This window comes from Oikopleura dioica, chromosome 2, assembly GCF_907165135.1.
Source record: "Oikopleura dioica chromosome 2, OKI2018_I68_1.0, whole genome shotgun sequence".
In the NCBI taxonomy this organism is placed as follows: Eukaryota; Metazoa; Chordata; class Appendicularia; order Copelata; family Oikopleuridae; genus Oikopleura; species Oikopleura dioica.
Window position 1 is genome coordinate 692508 of NC_137292.1, and position 27085 is coordinate 719592.

Below are 27085 nucleotides of genomic sequence, written 5' to 3' on the forward strand. Positions count from 1 at the left end.
ACAAATAAGATTTTCGAAAATCGAGAGGCGGGTTCCGCCTCCGAGCAAATCAATGATTATTTTCGTAGATTCGAAGCCCCAAACGCTAGACTCGAGAACCTGTACAGAAACCTGAGTCAGCGTACCGAGAGAGCTTCCATCAAATCTTCATGCTCTTTCCCAACCCTGACTCAGGTTTCTACGCAGATTCTCAAGCACAACTGTGCACTTGCTTGCGGATCGAATCTGAGAAAGAGTTCATATATTTGCGCGAATCTTAGAAAAGAGAATCTTGAAAGTTTTTGCATATTTTTGACCGAATTGCCCATCTGTCATTGTATTTCATTCTTCTTCCGTCATTTTTTCTGTCTCTCAATTTTTCAATAAGAGTGACTTTTCTTGCCCTCTTCTTTTCATTTTTATTCTCCATTCTTTTCTCTCTATTTCCGATTTGCTAGAAGAGAAACCGACTGTAGTTTCATTTCTAGACAGTTTCAAGGTGGTATCTGCCCATTTGAGTCGACCATTATTATCTGAATAAAATATAATTTTTACAACATTTGTATTGATTTTTCTTCGAGAAGATTCTTCTCACTAATGAAAAATTAAACTTTCTGTCTAGAAATAAAAATAGACTCTGAGCGACTTCATTTCCAAACTTCTCTAATCAGCGCAAAAAGACACCACAAAGCTACCTTTCTCAGAAAAATTATGATCGCTGATTGGCCGCGCCCAACATACTGAGCTCTGGCGCGCAGACTCAAATTCATGGCTCAATTCATGCTGAACTTCACTAGATCTGGCCCGGCTGAAGTGAGCCCGGCATCCCGTGGAAAAAACCTGAGTTAGAATATTAACGAATTTCATTACAAATTCCGAGTCGAACTCTTACCTCCTTTCTTATGCTCATTAAAAAGTGCGCAAAAACATATGCAAGAAAATCGGTAGTACGGGGAAAACTTCGAATTTATTACGTCAAAGCACATGACTGAACTTCAAAAAGGACCAAAACTTTTCATTCTGAGCATCTGTCAACCTCTCGAGCTACCGAGGCTGTGACGTAATAAATTCGAAATATTCCCGATATTACCGATTTTTTTCGCGTAAGTTTTATTTCAATATCTTATTTATTGACCAATTTTCAATAATAATTTCTTATTGAAATTGGTCAATATTCTGACTCAGGTTTTTACTCAGGATGCCAGGCCCTTTTCAGTATATTAAGGGACACGGGCGAGCAGCGCGGAGCCGAACTTCACGCGCTCGCCATTATTCTTGAAAATGAGATTTTCAAAATTTCTTTTGCAAATATCATCTACAACTCTTCAGCTTTCTATTCCAGTTCTCAGTTTGTCTCTATCATTACTGACTGACGAGCTAGCGAGAAAAAGACGCGCAACTTAGAAAACGCATCAGGTCCTTCAATCTTTATAATAATTTCATGAAATTAGCACCATTGAAAAGCCCATTAAATTTTGAGCAGATCATACGTATAGCGCTAAGCTGAAAATGCACTACTTGCGCAGGACGCGCTGATAAACCTAGGAACTTAGCGCGCTCCGCACGGCAGGGCGCTCCGATTTAACTATTTTGGGCTCTTTCGACATGATTCCCGCTGGGCGCGCGCTAGGTTACCTTGTTTATCTGATCTTTATCGCCAATTAGTATATTTTCAGCTTAGCGCTATACGTATGATCTGCTCAGAATTTAATGGGCTTTTCAATGGTGCTAATTTCATGAAATTATTATAAAGATTGAAGGACTTGATGCCTTTTGAAGTTGCGCGTCTCTTTTTCTCGCTAGCTCGTCAGTCAGTAATGATAGAGACAAACTGAGAACTGTAATAGAAAGCTGAAGAGTTGTAGATGATATTTGCAAAAAAATTTTGAAAAATCTCATTTTCAAGAATAATGGCGAGCGCGTGAAGTTCGGCTCCGCGCTGCTCGCCCGTGTCCCTTAAAACAACTGTATTTGCCTGAAAACTGAGATCTCTCTCTCTCTCTCTCTTTGTGCATCTTTTCAAGAATTAATATTGCATCTATGAGAAACAATTTTTAAAATTTGTGATCATTTTATGTTTATTAAATCATTTTTCACAGTTTTGAATGGTATCGTAAAACTTTTCAACTATCCACGAAGTAGAGTTATTGGAGTAGATCATTTTAACTTGTTTAATCAGCGTATTTTTATTCACATATTATTGACAATTCTTGTGCAATATGCCTAGATCCATTTCAAGATTTTGTTTCATTTTGGAAAATATTTAAGTAAGTCAGCAGTTCGATTTTGAAGTGAGTCTCTTCATTGATTTCAATCTTCATCGGACCATCTTGAAAATGCCGAAACGGAATGTCAAAATCGCTCCTTCATCCCCCAGGATCTTCGCATAATGCGGAGGTCAAAAAGCGCTGGCTGAGTCAGTGAATCTCCCGCGGCGGTGGTGGTGGTTCACATCGAACCTGCCGCGGGTGGTTTTGAATCTGCAGCAGCACCAATGCGCGCGGGCTTTACCGGTCCGCGCTCCTCGAGCTCCAGGTTAAGCGTAACACACCGTTTTCGCCTTCTTGATTTACGTTCACTAAGCTGGCATCAGAGACAATCAGCTGAATTGAGAAGACAAGATGAGATTTCTCAGTGAGTCAAAATGAAAATCGGCGCTCTTGAATTCTTCAATTCAAAAACGCGATCTAAAAATAGCCGGCGAGCTTGGTGAAAGAAATGATGATGGATAAAGGGTTCTTTTTACGATTATTAGGATTCAAGGGGAGGCGGATTAGTTTGACTTTGAATGAAGTGGAGTTTTGATAGAGACGATTTTGTGGAGTTTATGGTCAGAATTTTAAGTAAGAATGGTTTTTTGACGATAAAAATTCGAAAAAAAAAATAATTTGTGAAATTTTTGATAAAAATTATGAATTCAAATTATGAATCGGGCAAAATTTTTTTCAACAAAGCAAAAACCTAACCCTAACCTTAACCCTAACCCTAAGATTCAGCGTTAGAGCCTCTAACTTTATAGCCCATAAGGGCTGTTTTATGCAAATAAGGTTGGATAAGCATAAATAAGCTTGCTTTTCTATCGAGTTGTTTTTTGACCAGAAGTCCCTTTATCCATTTTAATATTTTTTTCTTGCCGAAAAAGGCTCTTTAAAAATTCTCTCTTTCAGGCTACGTGCTGGTATCCATCACGACACTATGTCTGTACAACCTGTGGCAGAAGATGAAGTACGAAAGGAAAAGGAAGAATCTTGCTATTTCGTTTCCAAAATGGATAATTTTACGCCTATTAAAAAATTCATCCCCGTCAAGATTCAGTATGAGATTAACTGCGAAGAAGCTCATAATTATGGGACTGCTGATTATTGGATTAGGCACCTTCTTTGATTTCGATGCCAATCGGGCTGAGAGGATGTTGGATGATGGGTAATAAAACAACTTTCTGAGGAAAAAAATTTTCAAAATCAAATTCTAGTGACGAGCAATTGGGCGAATACTACGGCTCGATGCGAAGCAAATACATCAAATTCATGGGCTTCGACTACGATCACGTGAAATTTGACGAGATCGGCAAGGATCTCAAAGCTGATCCGGCTCCCAAGGTATTCCTCCTTGATTTCAAGTCCTTTCCATCAAAAATTTTTTAGGAAAAATCTGTTGAGCAGAAAAAAGTCGAGTTGAAAGAAGACATCAAGGATGACGCCCCTAGAGAAGTAAAGGAACTCGTTCCTGAGGAAGAAGAAATTGAGGAAAATGTTAAACAAGATGCTGCAGAACTTGCTGCTGTTGCTGAAAGCATGAATAAGGAACCTCAAGCTGCGGGAGACAGAGCGAATCATGCGGATTTGATGATTTCGGCGAAGAATCAGCCGGATATACCGAAGGACGACCCGAGATTGCCCAAGTTTATTGTTGTTGGCGTGATGAAATGTGGAACAGGAGCGACACAGGTAAGAACATGATCAGAAAAGTTTGATTGCTTCGTGTTTTTGAATGGTTTCCGGCATGTGGGACATGATCCAGATAATTTTGAAATACAGCCAATACAGAACTTCGATGTGGTTCTTTAACTAAGAAGTGAGCTCGTTATACTATCCGAACACTGAATTTTTTTTATTAAACCATCAACTGATGACCGCAAACTATGATGCATCCTCTTTGAATTTTTCCTTTTTTATACTTTTCAAAGCAAACTGGGCATTGAGAAAAGTTATCTTCTTCATCGTGTTCTTGATTTTTGAAGAATTTTCTTATCTCAGAGAACTTATTTTCATTAATTGCTTCGCGTTCTTTGTAAATTTTTTCTAGTTTATCAATATACTCGCCGGAATCTTTAATTTTTTCTTTCAGCATCTCCAGAAGTCTTTTAAATGATTCCCTTTGGTCTACGAGATAAGCGATATATAATCGTAAATCGTCGTTTTTCTCATCCAGATCCTCAAGCTCTTTGCTAAGAATTTTGTATGTTTTCTTTTCAGCGACTACTAGAGAATGAACTTCTTTGATATCCTGAAGGTGTGACTTGATTTTTTCTTGAAAATCCTTGTAACATTCCAGATAAAAGCAATGAAGAAGGGATCCTTTAGTTTCGTAAGAGTGAGGTCTTGTTGCTTCAGATATTTTGTTTTGAAGCCTAAATATTTTTATAACTATACATTGAAGAAAATTTACTCATAGCTATAATGATTATTGATTTTTGCATCCCAGATTATTTTCTGATCTTCGTCGAATTTGAATTGAAAAATAACTGTATAATGATTTTCTCCACAAATTTTGAGCTCAATCATTCCAGTCACATCTTCGATCTGATAAGAAAAGCCGAAACAAACATAAATACATTCTCTTCTTTTCGAAAGATCGTGCACTTTTGAATCCACAAACGAAAATTTGCCTTCAAGTTTTAAGTGTTTTTGAAAGTCCACCAAGGCATTTAAGAATTTAAAACGGCAAAAATTATAGGAAAGTGCGTTTATCGCGTCTTCTTCAGAAAGGAGCCATATTGTTTTGTCTATAAATGTGTATGTTCCAGAATTAACGAAAGTCTGAGAGGGACCAGTGATTCTAATTGAGTGTTCTCCGTTATAGTGGATAGTTATTCTTCTGAAAAAGCTTTCATGTTCTTCTGGAATTGTGTATATCTCAGATATATGCATTCTATCAATTGTGATTTTCGATGAGCCATTATTAATGGCCCATTAAGTATATTTTTCGTCAGATTTTCTCTTTAATGGAGTTGACTTGATGTATTTTCGTCAAGTATCTTCATACATATAAATCTTATCCCAAATTTACTTTTAGCACTTCCTGCACAACCACCCCGACCTGCAACAAGCCAAACAAGAAACATATTTCTTCAACAACGACCACAAATATCTCGAGCTCGGCTACGACTGGTACCTCAACCTCTACCGCTTCCCAACTCACGACGGCCAGATGAACTACGAAAAGACTCCGACTTACTACAAAAGCGTCCGCGCTCAGCCTCGAATCAAAGCAATGAACGAAACCGTCAAACTTGTCAACATCGTTTGCGATAACGTCCGAAGAACTCTTTCTCGATTTTTGCACTTGCAACACGGTGTTGGAATTGAAAAGTTCAAGGAAGACAAGCTTGATGGTTTTGGTCACACTCTTGATGAATTCAACAGGTTGGTCTGTTCAGTTTGAGCGTTATAGGAAATTTTCTTCTAGAAATCTGAAGATCACTCTCAAAAAATTCGGCGATTTCTTGGAAGATGTCAAGCAAAATGAAGGTCATGGAACAATGGAAGGTACAGTTCAACCCCTCTTTTCTTCTTTTTCATCTTTTTAGGTCTTGTGAATGCTCTTCTTGTCCGATTCAAGCGACGAATGCGACCATTCGGAATCCACGCTACTAAGGATCCAATCGAATTGATTCTTTCTGACGGATTCTACGCCGTTTTCCACCAGCGATGGATGGAAGTCTTTCCCAAAGAACAAATGCTTGTGCTTGATGGATCGAAATACTGTAAGTCAAAATATCATAAAGAAAACCATAACGTTTTCTAGTGACTGAGCCGTGGATACCACTCAAGGCAATTCAACAGTACATCGGAGTTCAAGAATACATCACAAAAGACAACTTCATGGTCAATCCTGGAGGACTTCCCTGCTTCATCGAGCCTGGAAAATCAAAAGAGCAAGTGGACTGTCTGGGATCTGGAAAAGGAAGAACGCTGGACAAGCGATTTCATAAAGAGGTCACGCTTGGACTTCACAAGGAATGTGATCGAGACGAAGAATTTTCTTATTTATCGAATTTTAGCGCGAAAAAATCGATGAAACTTTAACTCGTTGAATATCACAAAAAAGCTCTTCCAACCTTTCGACGACTACTTCGCTAAAAAAGTCCTCGGTCGACCCAGTTTCGGATGGGACTTTGGCCTGGACTCGTTATAAAACAAAACTTCTAGATAAATATTATATTACCGTACTTACCCTTACTTTAATCTGTACAAAAAACATTAAGACATATTTTAAAAAATTATTCTGTACACTGCCCAGATTTTTCAATTTTAACATATTATAATTTAAAAAAAACTATACTATCTTTATTCTTGTACTGCGTTCATAAGAAGCGCTTATTATTCAGTTATCAATAAACGAATAAAAAAAAACGAAAAAACTTTCGCTTGTTTCATGCATTTTTCCGAGAAAATTCTAGAACTATTTTTCAGCGTATTTTTCTCACAAAATAAAGGTAGATATTCAAAGAGCTAAAAGATGGTCAGTAAAAATAAAATTCTCCAATATTACTTTGAGGTTGTCTCAGGAACCGACAAAAATTTCGACAAATTTTGCATGGGCGGTTACTCGGCTGCTGATTGGCAAGTAAACCGAACTTAGGCTTCTGATTGGTTCAAGATTTCCACGGAAAAATTGTCGATTTTTTTGTCGGTTCCTGGCATCACCCAATTATTATCTTGAAATAGACCTCTTCCGGTGGCGGTTTATTCCCTTCTGCAAGCATGGTTGTTCACTCAATGTTCTGGCCCCTGTCAAACGATGGCGATGCTCACTGGTACGCATACTTCACGATTCTCATTTCTTTCTACCTTTTCATCGTCGCCAAGATTGTTGGAGCTTCTCGAATTTAGCCCCCTTTTTCTGATTTTTTGCCACTTTTTTCCTGAAATAAATTTATTTTCGTCTTCTGAAATAACCGGAAAAACCTAGAAGCCACCCTTCACGTAAGAAAATGTATCTCAAGAGGCGACATGATTATGGAAAGGCTGAACTAAGTGCCGGATTTACCAACTCGGATTACGCAAGAGCGATAAGGGTGCCTGGCGACATCCAAGAGTGATAAAGTAGATTTCGATACGGTTTCTTTTTTCTTCGCAGAAAATGGCGTCATGAATCTATTTACGTTGATAACGCGCATCAACCTTTCTAGAACACAACAAACGTAATTGGGTTATTAATAGCGTAATGATGCCAATTCCGATTCAGAATTCTGCTCTAGAAAAATCTTCAAGTTGCAAGTTGCAAGAGTCGTGCTCAATTAAAATCGTCACTGCGGTAGTACCGCTAAGCCTCGATTTCCCACACGATTCATTCGTCTTGATCTTCAATTTGTGCCCGCAAATCTTGTTCAATTTGGACTCCAATTATCAGGCTCTATCTTCTGAGAGAGGGTCGATTAACTTGGGTTGTGGAAGGCGGTTTCTTTGATCTCGCAATTTGTGCCTTCTTTCTTCTTGTTTATTTGTAAATGGACACATACTGGAGGAATAATCGATTTCCACAGTCTGTGTTTTACCGATTATTTCAATAAAATTCCGAAAAAAAATGCGAAATTTGCCCTTCTAGCTTTGAAATTTGGGACCAAACCGGGGGTCAAAAGTTGGGTGAAAATCGTTGTTGACACCCTTAAATTTTGACCCATAAATATAAATATTTTTCGATTTTTGAGTACTCGATTTCAGCACTAGAATTCAGCTCAAAATCGTGACGTCACAAGTTAAATTCTGACATCATCGTTCTTCTGACATCACAAGATTCCATTTTCCGACAGAAAACATGATTCGTTATAACGTGAACGAATTTTTCTCGTGAAATGCTTAGTGTGCTTCGTACGAGCGCCCCCACTTTCCTTCGCGTTTATAAGCAACGCGCGGGCCGCCCGGAGAATAGACCTTTCCTGGTGTAATACTACGCTTGGAAGAGAAATATTTTCACAAGTGACATTTGTGATTGAGAAAACTCAACTTTTTCGCTATGGCTTTTAAATTTGCCCTTGCTGCCGTCGTGGCTGGCTCACGAACTGCGCGAGATGCCCAACAAGACCTCGTCAATTGCCGAGTAAGTACAGAGATATACAGTCATTTTTGGAAAGGCAGTCAAATTGTCTTTTGTCCTTTTCTTTATGAATTCCTCAAAGGCTAGGGTTTGAAGGAAATTTTTCTTAAGAAAATATTCAGGACACGAAACCTTGGCTCAGCTGTATCACTGCCTACACCCGAGGCGAGTGCTTCGCCAACATCGGCTGCGATCGAACCTGCGGTCAATGCTCCTCCAGCGCTTGCTACGATCGAATTCCGGTGCCACATGTCAAGCTCTACGAGGATAACGCCCCGGTCCGCGCGATGTGGCCAACAATCGGCAACCAGAACGGCCAGAACTCCTTCCCCGCTCTGAAGGAACTTGAGAGCCGAGAGGGTTTCCCCTTCGAAGAAAGCAGCATTTCGAAGTTTTGCTTGGACGTTTTCAACAACGGCCTTTGCGATTCATGGGATCAGCTGACTCTCCATTACGAAGACGCTAGCATCCTGTTGACTGGCATGCCAAACGAGTACTGCCAGTTCACCTGCGGATACTGCAACGATCAGACGTCCGATGATGTTCACAACTCATGCGTGAATGCTCACAACAATATCATGACACTTCTTGCCGGGGAGAACAAAATCCAGAACGTCTTTGATTACGGACTTGGTGAAGAAACTACCACTGAAGGACCAGCTTCAACAGAATCACCAGCCATTGATGAAGCGGAAGAAGAAGAAGACGAAGGAGAGGAAGAAGAATGTGATTGGTTCTGTCAATTCTTCAGCGGAGGAGATGCAGAACACTCAAACACCTGGTGGAGAAGGCGACGATCGGCCATCCCACTTGAAAAGCGAGAAGTCATCGTTTCCGCGATCGAGTCGATTCTCAAGAACTCCAATGTTCGAAATCGCCGAGAAGCAGAAGAGGTCCTCTTTTCCGAGTTTGGCTGGTTTACGAACGAGTTCAACGCTCCAGAAGCCGTAACAACGAACCACGCCGATGGGTTGGAGAACTGCAACGACAAACTCTTCGCCCAAAACGATGGAGATTTGATCGAGGAAGAAGAAATTGAGGAATTTGAAGAAAACGAAGAGTTGATGAACCCGTTCAGTCAAATTGCCGAACGTCGATGGCCACAAGATAGTGAGGCTATTCAAAGATACTTCAACAAAAAGTGAGTTCCATAGCTAATCATTGAAGACTAACATTTTTCAAGCTCGAATGTTAACCTCGGCGAGTGCCAATGGGTCGAAATCCCGGCGTCAGCAGCTGAAGAACTTGAAGATCTCGCTTCGACTGAACTCACTTATGACTGCTCGATCAGCTGTCCCGAAGGAACAGCACTTTTCATTTCCGACAAGGAAGCCTCCGACGAGGAAATCCGAATGAACTGCAGGAAAGAGGCTTGATAGTATCCACTCTTCTTAGAACAGATAAAGAGACCGAGCTGAAACCGCTAAAGGTATTTCGCGGGCCAAACGCGCCCCAGCTCTGCGGTCAATTTGCGTAAGTTCGAAGATTCTCTTGAATCTTTCGTGAACCGCTTGTCAAAGTTGCGCAAGGTGGTAAATTCAATTTTCCAAATTCTGACAAATTCAATTTCCTCAAATTCTTGAAGTTCAACTATCAAGCCAGGAAAAAGCAAAGATAGTCGATTCGCCACAAACATGCAACGGGATTCTTCTTGCCAAGCTGCCAATTATTGTCCCAACAATATCTGTGAGCGACTCGAATGTCGGGAAGTTGAGGAGGAAGAAGGAGAAGAAGTTGAAACTTTTGAATGGGACTTTTAAATTCACCGAAAATGCCTTCTTTCCTCTGAACTCAAGCAACAAAATACCCATCTTCAATAAATTTACCTATTTTCTGCACGCATACGACTTGCTCTACACTTTTGCTCTTGAAAAATTGGTCTCCGAGTTTTTATGTTATCATGACAACGCATCGTAGGCTAATTGTCCTGCAGTTAAATCAACCGTGATGAGTTCACGCTGACTATCTCATTGTGTCCATCTTTTTATTGTTTTGAAGTCTCGTATTCATAAATTAAGAACCAAGACTCTTGGTTCAAGAGAAATAAAAATGAGCGACTGGCGTGAGGACTTTTTGGAAGATTTTGACTCGGAGTTCGACACCTCGAGAAAAATCATTATCGCGATCAGCAGTACAATTGCAGCAATTGTGTTTTTGACTATTCTTGGGCTTTGCGCTTTTGGATGTTGCGGCTCATTTTTCGCGATTCGACAGCTCCGCGAATACAGAGAACGAAACAGGCGTCCACAACAAAATACACCTGCGTCTACTTTTCATCAATCAAGTAGAGTCTCTGTTGAGCCTAATTTCCAGTAAATTTTTCTTTAGACCCTACTTTCAATCCCTCAGCTCCATATAATCATTGAGCTTCTGCATATCCTCCTCCTTATGGACAATATCCAGTAGCGGGTTCGACAGCTTATAATTCAGGTAAAAAATTTTCGATTCGTTTATGTCAAATTTTCAAAGACTTCAATACAGCGACACCTTATAACCATGGAACAACTGGATATCCTGTAAACTCGCATGCTTTCTGATTCTTCTACCAAATTTTGCTAAGAGAGAGATAAACGTTTATTCGCCCTACGATCGTTTTTCTAAGATACAGAATCACTCGATGAGTATTTACAGTAAAAATCACGTGAGATGAGAGAGGATAGACTACATGTCGTTACAAATCAGGGTAGGAAACTTTACTTCTGGGCGACGGCAGAGATGTCAGAATCGGCGTTCTCGCCAGCCTGGAGTTTCTTCTCGATGGCGATCAGGGTGTTGACACCGTCGACGACCATTTGGACGAGCTCTAGCTCGGAGAAGCCAAGTCGGTCGGCGTTGGAGATGTCGAACATACCGCCCTCGGAGGCAGTGTCGACGCCGCCTGGATCAAGTGTTTTGAAAAGTTCTAGAGCTTGATGACTTACCAGTTCCTCGCTTCTGGAGTCGAAGCTTGCCAAGGAGCTCGTCGAACTTGGAGTGCTCGGAGAGCTTCTCGAGTTTCATGTGGACACCAGCTCGGACACCAGTTCCTAAAAAACTGTCAGCGCAAGTTGAGAAAAAGGGTTTTACCAAGGTTGGATGGGCAGGTAAGAATGTAGCCAAGATGGTCGCTGTGCATGAAGTCCGCTCCCTGCTCCTTGACATAGGTCTCGAACTTGTTGAGTCCGTCGATCCATCGTCGCCAGCAGGACTGCATGTCTCCGTCCTTCTGCATGGAAATGACTCGGAGATGATCTTCCTCGTTGATCCAGACCTAGAAACAGGTAATTTGGGACGAATGAAATTTTCGGGCTTACCAAGAAGTCCTTGTTGTCATTGTGCCAGATTCCTCGGGCATCGGGCCAGTCTCGAGCCATACCAGCGGCGGTGAGAAGGGGAGAGACGGGCTTGTCGAAGAGGAAGTGATCGGCGATGAGCTGCTCCTGGGCGGCGTCGGTCATTTCGTAGAGGGGGAAGTACTTGCCTTAGAAGAATGATTAGAGAGAAAATATAATTTGAGGGGATACCCTTAAGATCGCCGTCGAATCGATCGAGAGCGCCGATAGAAATGCTCTCGACCTTTCTTCGCTCAGCTCGGGAGCACCATGGAGGAAGAGCATATCCTCGGATAGATCGGCCGGTTCGGACTCGGACAGAGAAGACGTACTCGGGATCGAAGGGCTCTTCCATGACGAGGTTGTCGGAGAGATCGGTCTTGTGCATGTCAGTGGGCTTGTATCCACCATGTCGTCCCTCGATAATTTGATCGAAGAATTCAGCAAAGGCATCGTAGGAATCTTCATCGCCAGCAACGCAGCCGACGGTCATGATGAATGGGTGGCCGGGGTTGTCGACGCCAGTCTGGATGGCATCGTCGATGGTGAAGCCGGATTTGGTCTGTCGGGCTCGCATTCGCTTGTAGAGCTCAGGGGTCATGACTTTTGACATCCAGTTGTTGTGCTTTTACAAGGTCGAAAAATGAGCTCTGTTGAGTGAAATCAAGGAAGAAAAATCATTATTTGAGGAGAATGATTTTCAAGCAAAAATGTTGCCTTTATTATACATTTTTTCAAAATTGGCGGAAATTTCTATTTTTATTAAAAAAAGCCTGTCGTTTTGGACCTTTCCTTGGAGAGATCGGGCATCTCCTCATCCCCAGTGTATTTAGCGGTGTTCAGGTTTGGCATCTTTTTTGTTTTGTTTTGTGACTTCTTCTCTCCCTAGAAACGCCAATCTCTGTGAAATGAAATATAAATCTTTCTATTACCCGAGTTGATAAAAGAGTGAGGCCAAAATAAAAAGTACGTTGCGGCCAGGAGTCCCTGGCGTTATCGCCTCCTCACCTTGAGCGAGTGACAAAAAGGGATCAAGAGCGTGAATCAGCTGTGCCATCTTCTTTTTTTAACAAATGATTTTCATCGCGCAAATGTTTCGTTTCCTTGAACTTCATTAATTCGACTCAACAATAGACGCTACCCTTATACTTTCATGGCTAATATGAAGATTTTGATCTGCTCTTCCAAAAAGAAGAATAAATAGAAAGATCTCGAACTGCTGACATTGATCTACCAGCGCAATAATATTTAAAATAAAGACCTGCACTTCACCTTGCCGTCTATTTGAAATCAGTCATGAGCGGGAGCAGAGCAGAATACATTCTGGTTGAAGATGGATCTTGTCAGCGAGAGGCTTGCAAAGAAAAATATCCACGAAAAATCGAAAGAAAGGAAAATATTGCGGATGAAAAAGTCGACGAATCCACCCTATTGTATGAAAATTTAAAAACTGAGCAAGCATTTGAGCTTTTTTAGATCTATTGGACTATGGTTGTGGTTCTTCTTGGTTGTCTCGTCATTAATTTTAGATTTCTTTTCGACCGGTTAAGGATTAACGATCAAGCGAATGATGCGAAAGAAAAATACTTTTAAGAAAATTTACTGTTGTAAATCTTCGTTGAACTATCCTAAAATTACGAATAAAACTTGCATCAAAATATCCGAACCAACGCTTCTTAAAGATTTTCGAGCCCTGGTCAGAAGAGCTCAAGTCCATGAAGAAAGCCAATGTCAAGGAAATTGCACTTCTGAAAAAACATGATAAAACATAGTCAGAGAATCGCGATTATTTTTTCCCTCGGTAGTTGCGTAGCTGAAAAGGATTTCAAATGCTACGAGTGTTCTTCAATCACGTACAACGGTGTCAATACATGCGGCTCCATTGAGAAACTTGAAGATATTTCTTCGTGTGAAAGCGATATCGGATGCTATACGAAAGATTTTATATATTTTTCCGAAAACTACGACGGCGGATATTGTAAAAAAAATAGCATTCACTCATGGAGTCTAATGATTCTTATTTTTAGTGGAAACTATCACAAAAGGTTGTCTTACGAGTAATGATCAAACAAAAACTGGATGCTCGTTTTATCAGGAAGGAGACACAGTCAGAGATGAAGATGGTGCCCCTCAGAGAATAGATTTTGATCATGAGCTGTGCAATTTAAATTGTTTCAATGACTTTTGCAACCGTAAATCATTTATTGAGCCTGATCTGCAACTATCTCTAAAACTCTCTAATTCCAATAAAATGCGATGAAGTGAGCAAGAGGTTAAAAAAAGCTGACTTTTTTAACTGAGTAGTGGGGTTTGAGAGTAGTTCATGAGTCTCGTATAACGTTTTATATTGCTCATCCTTCTTTTCGCTTCAATAACGCGTTACATAATTCTAGCGCCAAGTGCAGTAGATGCAGGGTGCGGTACATTTTACGGAACAACGTGACGGAATGACGTCAATCGGAGGATGCGAATTCGGGAGGACCCCGGTCAGGTAAAAGTGTACCGCGAAACCGGGCGATTCAAAAGAGATTCATCTTTTTTAGAACTTCTATTTAACAGTAATTCAGAGAGAGCAGGAAAAAATTATTTGTGTACAAAGCAAGCTTGGGTTTTAGTCGCGTTAAACATCGACTGGAATTGAATTTGTCGAATTTAACGAGATTTTCACCTTGAGATTTTATCTTATTAGCTGATGATTAGTCACGTGGTTGGAGTTACTCCTCTTCGTCAGAATCTTGCATTTCAGCTTCTTGAGTGGCTTCAAGAGCGACGACTTTGCGGCGGAGAATTTCGCGTAGGGCGATAAGGCAGAACTAAAATGATAAGCTTAATTTCTAAAATTTTAAATTTCCAAAAATTTTTTTGAATATTTTTTTTTCTTGAAAATACGGTTAGGGGCTTACCTGGTATTGAGCGTGAGTCTGGACGGAGAACGCGCGCTGCTCTCGTATCCTTCTAATAGTCGCGTACAAGTCGATTTCTACGTCAACATCGAGCCAGGCTCGGCAGATATCAATTCCCAAATATGTTCCTAGGAAAAACCAATTACTTCTCTGTTCAAAAAACCGTTTCCAGAAAGCGCCAGAACGCAAATTCTGGAGTGAAACAAACCAGTTCTGCCAATTCCAGCGCTGCAGTGTACAACAATAGGGGATATTTCGAAGGCGTCTTCGTCGGGAGGAGTTGGCGGGCCGTAGGGCGAAATCAGCTGGCTTCTGATTCTAGCGTGGCACTCGTTTACTTGGTCCTGGAAGTCGAGGAGCATTTCCGGGCATTCGGGCACATCGAAATCGGGCCACTAGAATCGATAGTTAGGGCATTATAATTGCTTTCAAATGAAAAAAAAGCCGCTCGCGGCTTTCGGAAGAAAAAAGTCGAAGAAAAAGCCGCATGAAATCGAAAAAAATTTGCTTAAATTTGATTTTTTTCATACCTTTTTGAAGGCAAAGTGATAAATTGTCCTGGTCTGGCACTCGAATTCAATCTGGATGGTTGTCCTCGTAAAATGCTCTTCTTCCACCGTTTCGTCTTGATTGTAAAGCACGAAGTGCCCGGCAATCTTCCGCTCACCCTCGAGCGGCCAGTACAAATCGCACTTTTTCTTGTCGTTTTCAAAGAGCTTCGTGGTCATGACAATCACCCTCGAGTTCGACTCCCAAACCATTTGCCAAAAGTGCGCCATCGTGTTTTCTTTTGGGCCTTGAGTGCAGATGTACTTTTTCTTCATTTCAAAGCCGTCACAGTGACTAGCATTTATATAGTCATTTTCGTCTAAAAACAGGTTGAATTTCTCGAAAAAAATGAAAATATTGAAAAAAAAATTCTTGATTTTTTCGATAAAGAAAGTTGTTTTTCACGAATTCTACCAGAAAGTCGAGTGTCTTCCAGTCTGACGCGAGTGTGATCGTAGCAGGGGACATCGGAGTAGCGATTCCGCACTTGATTTGGCCGCGCCCGGGAGAAGGCGAAACAACCAGCTGGCTTTGCGGTTCGAATCTCTTCGTATTGACGGCGTAAACAGCCACTAGACGCCTGAATTCTGAGTGAATGTTGATAAAAGATGATGTTTTTCATCAACAAAATTTTTCTCATTCTACTAGTTTCAATTGTAGACAAAAATTATTGAAAAGAGACTTAAGGGATTCCCCTCCCCCGATTTCGTCAACTTTGACTTCGAACTACTTTCTTTAGGGCTGAGTTTTTTTACAAGTATGAGGGCTCATTTTGAAGCCCGTTTCTTAATGAACAAACTCTAGTACAGAAATTAATTTTCATAAGGGGAAACACCTTGAAAAGACGGACTGAAAACATTGATTCTCGCGAAAAACCCCATTTTGGGCCATTTTTAAGGGTGTCTGCGGAGAAGCTCCTTGCTAAAGATCCTAAGTGGGGGGTCCCTTAACTAAGAATTAGGGGTTGTTTTTATATTAAGTTATTATTATAATTATTATTAATAAATTAATTAATAAATTATAAATATCAATTAATTATTATGAGAGCTACCCCTTATTCTTGATAAAGGGACCGCCCAACTTAAGACTTAAAGCAGGGGTAATAATTTATTATTAATAACAATAAATTATTATTATAACTTCAAATTACGATGCTAAGAAATGTCTTTCAGACATATTTATGATGAAAAACATGCGATTGTAATTGTAAATGTAATTAAATTACCTTGTACCAAGTTTTGTTTCCACCATTGTATCTGTTATGCACTGATCTTAGGGTTACATCATTTTGCTCACTATCCTCGCTATCGTAAGAATCATGACTAAAAATATCGTTATTTTCCAAAAAAACGGAATTATTTCATGTTTTTTATAAATAATTGATCAATGTGAAACGAGATTAACTTTTGTGAGTCCAGGCGGGTTCATTCTAGCGCTTGTTTCGGCGAAAACACGCGCTAGACCGTTCGATTTTGTAATGGCTATTGAAAAAAGGGTTATTTGGGGCTTTTGCTTACCTGGGAAAACGATTGGTGTTATGATGAATTGGATCGGCGGCGAGCTTGGCGAGAATTCGCGACTTGCTTTTGCTGATTTGACGTGCGGAGTTATCGCTCTCTGCAAGTTCGACACCCGAGTCGTTCCAGCACCTGAATTTGAGCTTGAAAAAGTGAACAGGATTACGCGCGAAATTGAAAGCACAGCACAAAAAAACAGGCTTTCAGGATGAAAAAAAAAAGATATTTTCCGTTTCACTTCTACTTAAAAACAATAACAAAAAAAAATAAAATATTTTTTCCCAAAAATAAAAATAATTAATAAAAAATCAATAATCTTCGCCCCTTCAACCAATAAAAAATCATTAGATTTCTCAAAAAGACAACCCTTACCCCCTAACCCTAATCCCTATGCCCTACCCTTGTCTTTATCCGTTTCCTACCCTTATTTCGTAACCCAATCCCGTACCCTTAATCAAATTCTTCAAAAAGAAATGTCTCAAATAAACTTTGTCTCGCTTTTAACCAAGTCAAAGTGTTCATTCTTTCTTGTTTAACCTAATAAGATACCCTTTATTTACCCTTTTCTTCAGCTTACAAGATAACAAAACAGATAAAACATCGTTGCCTATATTTACCTCGCTCGTTTCGGCGAATGAGTCGGGCTGATTTCATCCTCTTCGCTCGAGTCTGTGTCGAATTTTTTCGCCAAAATCTCTTCGGCGAATTTTCTTATGTCACAATTTTCGAGGTCTATCTCTGTCGGCACACATGGCACTTCAAAGGAAATATTCTCCATTTTTTTCTCTTTATTTGATTTTTTAATTTGTTAAAAAAAATGTTGGTTGTTAGTGGATTTGAAGAGCGAATTTGAAAATCGAAAAATTTTCGACTTTTCTTTTCTTTTTTTTAGATTTTAGCTTTCTAATAGAAATGAGCATGGCCATGAAGCAGGAAGAGCCGAGCTCAACGTGGGTGAAAGTTTGGCCGAACGCGGCGTCTATACGGACTCCTCGGCACCACACCAGCGCGCACAGCACCACCACACCGGAGCTGCGCCGATTCAATTCTACTGAGCAATTTTCCTATGGCGCAATTTTCGACCTACTATTAGTCAATTTGCAGGCGTAAGCACAATTCGCACTTTTTGCTTAAAAACGAGAATTTTTGTACTTCTTCAGTCTTGATCCTTTTTTGTCACAAATAGAATTTTTTTCCTTTTTCCTTTATAAAAGAATCTCACAGATTTTGATCTGAAAGACAAACCGCGTTTTCGTAACAATAAATGAGAAACTGAGAAGGACCATAAATTGCATCAGTCCGATGATTTTCAGAAAATTTTGATCAATATGATTTAGAAGAATGATTTTCTTTATTTCCTGCCCTGCAAGTGTTTCCCTGGCGATTTACATATGTTATGTTTTTTGAAAATTCCCGAAATTCGTCAACATTTCAAACATCGTTTTTAACCACAGACCCTTACTATCAATGATAGTTTATCATTGACATTTTTAGAGTTATTCAACGGTTAAAGTTGTGGAAATCGAAGGTAGTACCCTTAATAAAAATTATATTCAAAGCTTAGAATATTTAACTATTGTATGTTATTTCTTTTGCACCACAAGAGAGTTTAAAAATTGTAAAGCACTTTGGCAAAACAAGATTTCTGATTGAATCTGTTGCGTTAGAATCTCACTTCTTCCGGGAAAATGAGGAAATGTGAATTTCTTCTTGCGCTGGACCGCGGAGGAGCGTAGGAGTGTTGGCCACCCACGCACTTTTGCACCACCACACCGCGCACCAACACCACACTCAGGAAGGAATACGCGCGCCGCGCATTTCTTCTTCGTCAGGAAATGCTCGACTCACTCAACCGTTCACCTACTTATTCAAATTCGACCAAGAATCGAAAAAAAGAAAATGATAAGAAATAATTATCCGTAAATTTTCCAGTATTTTTTCAAGCCGCTGATTTTCGTGATTTCGTTGCTAATTGAGTTCCGCCTACAATGCGACCTTTTTATTATGAAAATCAACAAGGACTTTCGATTCGAAAAGTTCATCAAAACTGCATGAGAAAATTGAATTTCCGGCTCGTTTAATTCATCAATTAGCTTGAAAGCAAATTGCGTCAAAAAAATAAAAAGAAACTGCAAAAGCATTAACTTCAATAAATAATGCGGACTTTGCCTCGAACAAAGCTAAAACATTTTTTAAAAAAGTCGAAAAAATGAAGTTTTTTATTTTAGGATTATTTTTTATCGGGGCTTTTGCCCTTTCTCCGTTCTCGGTGAACAATCAGATACAGAGAATTTGGAGGGCTTATGAAAAATCAAAGGCTTGTCGAAGAGGTGAAAATAATCTTTTTAGAAATTTCGTGAATAACAAATTTTGCAAAGCAAGAAGGCAGGCGCTTGGAAGACTTCCAACTCGATATGAGAAATTGAAAATACGCCGAGAATGCGACTATTCGTAACGAAAAATCTGACCTTATAAGCCGAATATATTTAATAAATTTTTCCGCAGAGATTTTTCTTAAACCATAGTTAAAAATTGTTTCTCACGCCATTGCAAATTATTTATTTTAGTGTCTTTAATTTCTGGACCAGACGGGTGTAGGGCGGCTACGTTCGAAATTTCGAACGCCGTTCGAGATTTTTCGAACGCCGTTCGAAAAATTTCTGAATTTGCTTATAAAAATGAGCTCGTATGCGCTCCGCGCCTGTAAGTCAACTTCATCTACTTACACGATGACATTGATTTAAGCTCATTCTTAGGTCAAGATTTTTCGGAAATTTCGAACGCTGTTCGAAAAATGGGCCCAAAAACCGATTTCGAATGGGGCCGCCCGCCACCCGACCAGACCGTCTGGTAGTCACTTGAAATGCAGTAAAAATGATAAATATGCTGCATGGTAACTGCAGCTACTTTAGGATCAAAATGCTTCGTTTCGACGAATTTAAGGGTAAAGTCATCGCTGAGCCCTACTTTGAGCTTGAATTCCTCGGTATCTGTAAATGGTAACGAAGTCCTTGAAATTCATTGGCATTATGCCTTTGTTGAAGATCTATCCTTGTTTTTACTATTCACAAGAGCTTTCTTCAAAATTTAAAGTAAAAATATTGTTTCTAGTCCGTCAAATTTGACCAAAATTTTCAATATTTTCAGGGATCCTTATTTGCACTATGACTACGAGTTCTTGAGGAGAATTTTATAAAAGCTCTTGTTATTTTTCTCTTTTTCCCCTGAAGGAAATTTTGAGTTATAACAGTTAACTCTGCGCTAATTCAAGCCTCAAACTGTTACTACAACCTTATAAATTATAAGGTATATGCGAGTTACGAACATACATTTTGTCTTTAATTGTTTTTTTATTATCGAAAAAATAAATCAATTGTTTTTTTATTATCGAAAAAATAAATCAATTGTTTTTTTATTATCGAAAAAATAAATCAAGCACAGTAACCTGAAGAGACTTGAAATAAAACGGGACCTGACTCGCCTGTACTATGACTTCCAATAATTTCCGAGCTTTTTATTTGATCTCCTTCTACTTCAAGACGTTGGAGTGGATTGCCATAGTTATAACCAGCCACAAGAAAGATAGAATCATTAATTTTGAGCGAAGAATGTTGCGAAACAGCCTGAAAAATTTTGAAATTTGAATAATATTATTAATAATAATTATAATTGAAGATAAATAACGGCAATACTATTTATGATGATAAATCTTTGAGCAAACAATTTTTCCGATATATAACTCAATTTAAACAAGCCTAAATAGAGAAAATAATAACGTACGCTTTTAAGTGATCCAGATCGTGACCATGAGTCTTCAGAAAGGAGCCAAATGTGATTAAGAACTGTGCTTCCGTTTGCGATCCCACCAAGCAAAAGAAGGTTTCCGCTTTCAAGTCCAACCAAAACATGTGCACGAATATCGCTTATGAAAAATTATTATAAAAAATAATTTTCAAGACGTTTTTAAATTTCAGTAACCTTATTGGAGGGTCTCCAATAACACTCCATCCACTTTGTGTGAGTGTCTCGACTTTTCTGAGGTCTCCAAAACCATGAGAACCAACTGTTGTCGGTTGATTTTTGTAGATGCCCAGCTTCCCAGATTTATGTCCACATATCGTTGAAGAAGCGGGAGAAGAACTCGAACCATCAAAAATTTCGCAATGTCTTTTGTCGGTTCCGTCAGAAAAACAGATGAGAGCTTTAATAAAAATGACGACTTTGTTCAACGGTTTTTTATATTGATCTTTACCTCGAGAATCATTTTCAATCGGAAGTGCAGCACTCGAATAATCGATGTCATTGAGAAGTCTGACGGATGATTCAACAAATTGACATCCATCAAGAACGGCAATCTTTGTAAATTGATTACAATTTTTCGCTCAATCAAACCTTTTTCTTGTCAGAATCACCACCAAAAATAAAAAATTGATTTTCAATAACCGCATGTTGTGCATTTTTAGCATAATTATCCGCAGGAGCTGAGATTTTGCGGAAAGTTGTGAGCTTCCGTCTCCCGAGATAACGTATGAGTCTGTGATCGAGTAGCGTACAACAAGAATGAACATTCCGTTCTTCAAAATATACTTTATTTAAGAAGAAATAGTTACAAACTACCGGATCAGACGGATGTTGAGTAGTTGGAGAGACAGTCGAGGTCCCTGATCCCTAGAAGCCAATTGCGAAAAATTCATTCCGATTTAGAGAAACCTGAGACTGAAAGCAAGGACAAGAAGCCATTCTTTCTTGATGTCCAGAACAGCAAGTTTCATGACAAAGTCCCGTCGGTTCACAAATTTTCATGCAGGAAGTCTTAATGCAAATCAGCTCACTGATAACTTTAAATCAAACCAGCTCATCAAGAGAGTCATTGAGACATGATTTGTACTCGGCATTGTTTTGCTCCGCATCTTCGCATTGTCCGAGACATAAGGGGTGCTCACCGCATTCCACGCATCCAGTTTGGCAGTCACCTCCGCAAGGACACGAGTTATCGCAAGCTTAAAGACTTTCTTGCCTTTTTATTGTACAAATCGGCTTTACCGGAAAAACTGCTTAGGCAATTCGAGTGACATAAGGAAGAGTCGCATGAGGATAAACAGTCCAGGTATGATACTCTGCAACTTGCCAAGCATTCCTCATAGAGAGGCCGATCGCTATAAATTATATATTATAGCCTATAATATATTTTTAAAATAAGTGTGAACAGTTTTTTCCATCTTTAGAGGCCCCAACTGAAGAGGACTTAATTATAATAATAATAATTAATAATTATAAAAATTTACAAGCATTTAATTAACAAGCATTAATATCAAGACCTCATATTAAGGACCCCCCCGTCAACAATTTTCGAAAAATCTATTTTCGGAATTTCAAAATTTTGACCCCGGAAATGGATTCTACGGGTAAAAAAACGATTTTGAGGCTTCATTTTTTGGGGGTCTATCTCGACTCTAACACCCTCAAAATCGCCTTTGAAAATTGGAGTTTTTGACGAAAAATGATGAAAATGGTCTATTTTCGCTAGAAAATCAGTTTTTCTTGGGCAAAAATTGCTCCGAACAAGTTTATCTGATGTATTAAACTTCCAGGTACACTCAGAAGCCAAAATATGGCTGTTCTAAAATTTTCGAGTTTTTGAGGAAAATTGTTGACGGGGGTCCTTAAATCGCTCTTTTGCATACTCACATGCATAACTCATCTCTTTGTCCAAGCAGTCGGGAAAAAACCGTCGTTCCATAAACTGGATCACTCGGAAGAATACACAAAAGTGCAAAAAACCAAGTAAAAAACATACTTCTGCTCGAATGACGGTCTTACGAGAGAATCTGCCTGTTTTATCTTGAATATAAACTTTTAAAATGCAAAGTAAATACTATTGCTCGCCGGTTCCGTGATTAAGGACAGAAAAAATTGACATTTGACACAAGAATCTAAACGAGGAACGATGATATTTATCGTTGATTTTCGCAATTCTGCTCGGAATTTAATTTTATTTAAATTTTAGTTATCATGCGAATTAAAGCAAAATTCGTAAAGAAATTCTTCTTCAAGGAAAATGAGGGAAACTTGTTCGCCAGACTGAATTTATGATCAGCAAATATCAAGCCAACTTACATATTTCTACGCTGTTTTTCTCTCATAAATAAGGGTCAGCTAAGAAAATGGACGGCAAAGAGAACGCAGCTTTTGACCTAGAAGCGCAATATATTCCAAAAGCGGGGGAAGAACTCGCCGCTGATTCCATATCCATAAATTGCTCCAAGGAACAAGTCGGAAACTTCGATGCAGAGATAAATGCACGAGTTTCGAGACGGCGATTGATGAAATCAACGAGGAAGACGAGGAGGGCGCTTTTGATGAGGACAATCGACGATTATTCTTGGTTCAAGTCTGCTTAATCGGTAAATTTTTATAAAGTAAAGCAATCTAAAAATAAGTTTTTATCCAAATGGGAACTCTTGCCAATAGAGAATGGTGGCTCTATTGGGTTCTCATAACTTCTTGTCTTCTACTTCTCTGGTTCGTTTCTGGATATTTTTGCTGCTGCGAGCATGTCATGAGAAGAAAGCCTGCACCTGTTATTCTCCATCCAATCGTCACTTAAATCGTGACAGTCCTTTTTGTTTCGATCGCATTGCTTTCATCTGGAATTTTTCTTGGTATGATCGACGATTCGACCGAGTGCGAGGTCAAAACTTATTGCGAGTATGATTTTTGAGAAAATATTCATGAGCTTAAAAATTTAAGAGCGGCGAAATACGATTGCTCGAGCGGAAAATATACGTCAGATGAAATGGAAAAATGGTGCGAAAAGGCGAATTCCTGCGTTCAAAATACTTTCAGTAAATGAAGCTTCAAGCTCACATAAAATTGGACGAAATTCAGCGATCATGGTTTTTGCTGAAGCTGGAGTGGCTCTGAATTTGATCATAAGTGTCATTTTGATGATGTTCCTTAATTTTGATATCATTAAAAAGAAGAATATCACCTTGATCATCTATCTTGTTCTCTCAGTCCCCGTTGGATTTATCGGATTTGCAATTTTTCCGGTAAATGTTGAGTACTCCATCATCTGGTAATGCTCGGATATTTTACTGATAACGACAATTTCTAGTGTAATTACAATTTTCCTGTCGACAGTGATCATTTACTGCAATTTCTACTGGATTGTTACAAACAAATACGATTTTACCCCGGAAGACTGGATTTATATCGGATCCCATCTTTACACACAGGAAAGATTTCAAACTTTGTTTTCATAATCAAGTTTGATTGGATTTTTCATATCATTTGTAGATTGGGTCATACTTCTGTTTCTGCTACAAAGCAAACTGCGTCAACGGTCACAGGAAAAAGAAACATGGAAGCGGTGAAGCAGCAAAAAGAGGGGTGGAAAGAAGAGTGAGTAGAAGGCAAAATCGGAGACGACGAAGAAGAGGACGAAGATAAAACAGAATATTTTATGATATTTAATTTATGAGCTCTAATTAAAATCTTATCGCCAACCTGCGTTCGAAGCTGAATAAAATATATACAAAAATGAAAATTGGTTTATTTGCTCAAATAAATCATCCTTGCAGTTATCCGTTAATTTGAGGAATAAGAACTTATTTATAAATTGGCACAAAGGGGACAAAAACCGGTACTTTCTCACAGTACTGCTGGTATTCCAACGTTTCTCCCCACTTTCTTCTTCCATTTTCCTCCAACATCGGGATTCCGGAAACGAATCGTAGAAGTCCATAAATGAAGAAAATAGACAAGCCGGAAAGAAATTCAGGCCAGTAGGTGAACGACCCAGCAGCGGAAACGTAGAGGCCACTCCAAAGCAGGACTTCACCAAAGTAGTTCGGGTGGCGGGAGATGCTCCATAAGCCGGTTTTGATGAATTGACCTGAATTAAAATTTATGTCCTTCAGAAAACCTAGGATTCTGAAGGCCCTAGCCTTAGGCCCCTAGGGAGGGGGGGGTTTGATCCTGGGATACGCAACCTGTCAGAAAACCTGAGTCAGGGCCTTCTTCAAAACCCTGACTCAGGTTTCTTTTGCCAAGCCCAGTTTTTCTCGCCATATTTTACCTCGTTTAGATTCGTCATTCAGAAATCTCGCCTTCTGAAAATCGGAAACAGCTTCGAAAATGAACCCAACAAGAAAAATCGCCCATCCAACGTAAGAATACGGAGTTACTTCCGTTTGCGGAGTCCGATTAGCCAAATACGTCGGGCAGGACATGACGAAGACCCATATGATTTGAAGAATAAAAGGGACAAGAAAAGCGATTGGTGCGTTGTCGTACTTTTCCATTCTAGCGTCGCCGCGTTTGATTGCTCTGTAGAACAAATACGAGCCGAGGCGGAATGCCCAGAGCATGATACAGCTGCTCTGGAATTTTATTCACAAAGCGTTTTCTTGACTTGGAATACCTGGACGATGTTCATAACCGTCAAGTCGGAGTGATAAAGCGAAAGAGCACAGCAAGTCAAGTAAGCGATCGATCCAACGAGATCGTAGGTCTTGTGTGTTTTAGCCACAGCGGACACTGCCCAACCAGCGATGTTGATATAACAATCCAGCAGAAATAATCTCAGCAAAATATCGAGCGATTGGTATCCGCCCTCCATGATTTCTCGAGTCACGCTAACTTCCCCAAGACGCTAACTTCCCCAGACGCTAACTTCCCAAAACGCTAACTTCCCCAACATTGTGCAAGTTAGCGTCTGGGGAAGTTAGCGTCAAAGTTGCCGGTTGCAAAAAATATTTTTTTTCTCGAAATTTTTATATCGAACACTGAATACAGTATTCAGAAATTAAATGAGCCATTATTTCTAAGTAATTTAGACAGAGGTTTGAGAATTCAGGCATTTTTTGGGATGAATGTTCTAATAATGACGCTTCGAAATAATCAAAAATATTTTATTATAAATAATAAGAGCTTAGAAATTTTGAAATCGACTGTCAAAATGAGTGTACTCTCGGAGTACAAAAAATATTATTTCAAAACGTTAAACTAAATTTGCTCAAAAGAAATGGAAAATATGACCGCTTTTCACACGGAAAGGTCGAGGTTAGATTCTAAGAGGGAACTGACTGTCTACTAGACTAAGACATGCTCAGCATTCAGTAAAAGAGCCATTCAACGCTCCACGGATCGCCCACGCACTTTCGACGCTAACTTGCCCAAGACGCTAACTTGCCCAAAACGCTAATTTGCACAACCTTGGGGAAGTTAGCGTCTGGGGAAGTCAGCGTCTGGGGAAGTAAGCGTCTTGGGGAAGTTAGCGTGACTCTGATTTCTCTTCTTTCTCTTTCTTTTGCCGTGATTTTTATGTGTTTCTGCTATTTGAATAGACAAAAGTGGGCGCACCGTTACGTCATCAAGGTATAACTGACAGTATAATGAGAAAATGAATTTTAAACACAAAGATTCTAGAAGAAATATTAGAGATAAATTATTTCAAATAATTATTTTTTCTTAATAAATTTTTTGAAGTTTTTTTTATTTATATAATATTATATTATTAAAAAATCAGGGGGTCCCCTAGTTCATCCTTGACTTTTAACGTGTGGTGCCCAAGTTCATCAAAGTCAAGGATGAACAACGGGATCCCCTATTTTATTAATTATAAGTATCCATGAATTTCTCGTTTCAGACTTGTTAAGGGGTCCCCAACGATTTTTCCGAAATAAGCCATTTTCAAACGGCGCTCACGGCGTCACGGACTTAGATTTTTCAAAAATTTTCTTTCGTACAACTAGATCATTCTTAGATCTAGTGAAGCGTGTCTCAAGTTTTTTTAAATCCAACCACATTCGGCGCTAAAGAGCCGAGAAGGTAACCATCTCGCGCAAAATCGCGTTTTTGGGTACTTTTTGACCGAGATTTACTCCAAAAATTTAGGAAACAAATATTTTTTTTCCTGTGGTTTCTGAAAGGTCTAACGCTTATCTAGTGAAGCGTATCTCAGATTTTTCAAATTCCAAAAAATGATAATGTAACGAAGACGATCAAAATAATGTACGATTTTTGAAATTTCAACCATGTGAATTGCCTTCCGGGCATTACCCAAACCCATATTTTCTGGCATAAATAGAAAGTTGAGCTCATAGCCTTTCTAAAAATATGCCATATACGACCCTTTCACAACTGTAAATATGTAAATATGGTAAATATTATTTTTAACGCATAATTTAAGATAAAAAGTCAATGACGGGCATTCTAACGCGATTAAAAGAAAAATTTATCAAATATGTTAATACTTTGTCTCCAGGGTGGATAAACTAGAAATGGCTGTTGGCGAGCGCGAGTGAGCGGGAGCGGCAGCCCGGAATTTTATGGTGAGCGAGTGAGCATGAGCGCTCGCTCACTCGCTCGCGCTCGCTCGTGGCTCGCGCTCACCATTTTTTCAAACTTTGGTTGGCGGCAAGAATTGACAAAATAATTGAAAGAATTTCGGTCAAATAACGCAAAATATTGAACAATTTAAAATATATTTATCATGATGTCT

The 27085-nt window shown here is 39.3% G+C and overlaps 6 protein-coding genes and 1 long non-coding RNA gene across 7 annotated transcripts; 3 read left to right on the top strand and 4 right to left on the bottom strand.

Annotated features, from left to right (window-relative positions):
• Positions 1-2521: 2521 nt before the first annotated feature.
• On the top strand, positions 2522-6302 carry LOC145700546 (uncharacterized). Its single transcript, XM_081777835.1, has 8 exons — positions 2522-2613; positions 3147-3402; positions 3452-3578; positions 3624-3926; positions 5275-5624; positions 5668-5747; positions 5789-5965; positions 6007-6302. The coding sequence occupies exons 1-8, from the start codon at positions 2601-2603 to the stop codon at positions 6285-6287; spliced, it is 1587 nt and encodes a 528-aa protein (XP_081633961.1). The 5' UTR covers positions 2522-2600; the 3' UTR covers positions 6288-6302.
• Positions 6303-8149: 1847 nt separating this feature from the next.
• LOC145699104 (uncharacterized) lies at positions 8150-10142 on the top strand. Its single transcript, XM_081776352.1, has 4 exons — positions 8150-8301; positions 8421-9439; positions 9482-9659; positions 9906-10142. Exons 1-4 carry the CDS (start codon positions 8218-8220, stop codon positions 10056-10058), a joined length of 1434 nt encoding a protein of 477 aa, XP_081632478.1. The 5' UTR covers positions 8150-8217; the 3' UTR covers positions 10059-10142.
• A 170-nt stretch (positions 10143-10312) lies between these two features.
• On the top strand, positions 10313-10907 carry LOC145700718 (uncharacterized). Its single transcript, XR_014134221.1, has 3 exons — positions 10313-10582; positions 10627-10728; positions 10768-10907. It is a non-coding gene; the product is annotated as an uncharacterized LOC145700718 (long non-coding RNA).
• Positions 10849-12485, bottom strand: LOC145700716 (creatine kinase B-type-like). The gene is made up of 6 exons (XM_081778042.1): positions 12406-12485; positions 11802-12238; positions 11592-11758; positions 11365-11548; positions 11220-11324; positions 10849-11176 (listed from the first exon to the last, which is right to left on the bottom strand). Exons 1-6 carry the CDS (start codon positions 12459-12461, stop codon positions 10992-10994), a joined length of 1134 nt encoding a protein of 377 aa, XP_081634168.1. The 5' UTR covers positions 12462-12485; the 3' UTR covers positions 10849-10991.
• A 1661-nt stretch (positions 12486-14146) lies between these two features.
• Positions 14147-17625, bottom strand: LOC145699022 (tyrosine-protein phosphatase non-receptor type 9-like). The gene is made up of 8 exons (XM_081776272.1): positions 17196-17625; positions 16579-16710; positions 16287-16383; positions 15476-15641; positions 15043-15380; positions 14721-14907; positions 14513-14640; positions 14147-14422 (listed from the first exon to the last, which is right to left on the bottom strand). The coding sequence occupies exons 1-8, from the start codon at positions 17354-17356 to the stop codon at positions 14324-14326; spliced, it is 1308 nt and encodes a 435-aa protein (XP_081632398.1). The 5' UTR covers positions 17357-17625; the 3' UTR covers positions 14147-14323.
• A 2324-nt stretch (positions 17626-19949) lies between these two features.
• LOC145698536 (uncharacterized) lies at positions 19950-22381 on the bottom strand. The gene is made up of 10 exons (XM_081775740.1): positions 22267-22381; positions 21622-21734; positions 21430-21578; positions 21289-21390; positions 21196-21246; positions 20971-21152; positions 20831-20933; positions 20557-20779; positions 20359-20500; positions 19950-20201 (listed from the first exon to the last, which is right to left on the bottom strand). The coding sequence occupies exons 1-8, from the start codon at positions 22371-22373 to the stop codon at positions 20558-20560; spliced, it is 1029 nt and encodes a 342-aa protein (XP_081631866.1). The 5' UTR covers positions 22374-22381; the 3' UTR covers positions 19950-20201; positions 20359-20500; position 20557.
• A 1763-nt stretch (positions 22382-24144) lies between these two features.
• LOC145697270 (uncharacterized) lies at positions 24145-25787 on the bottom strand. The gene is made up of 3 exons (XM_081774450.1): positions 25004-25787; positions 24659-24962; positions 24145-24475 (listed from the first exon to the last, which is right to left on the bottom strand). The coding sequence occupies exons 1-3, from the start codon at positions 25199-25201 to the stop codon at positions 24189-24191; spliced, it is 789 nt and encodes a 262-aa protein (XP_081630576.1). The 5' UTR covers positions 25202-25787; the 3' UTR covers positions 24145-24188.
• Between the last annotated feature and the right edge of the window lie 1298 nt (positions 25788-27085).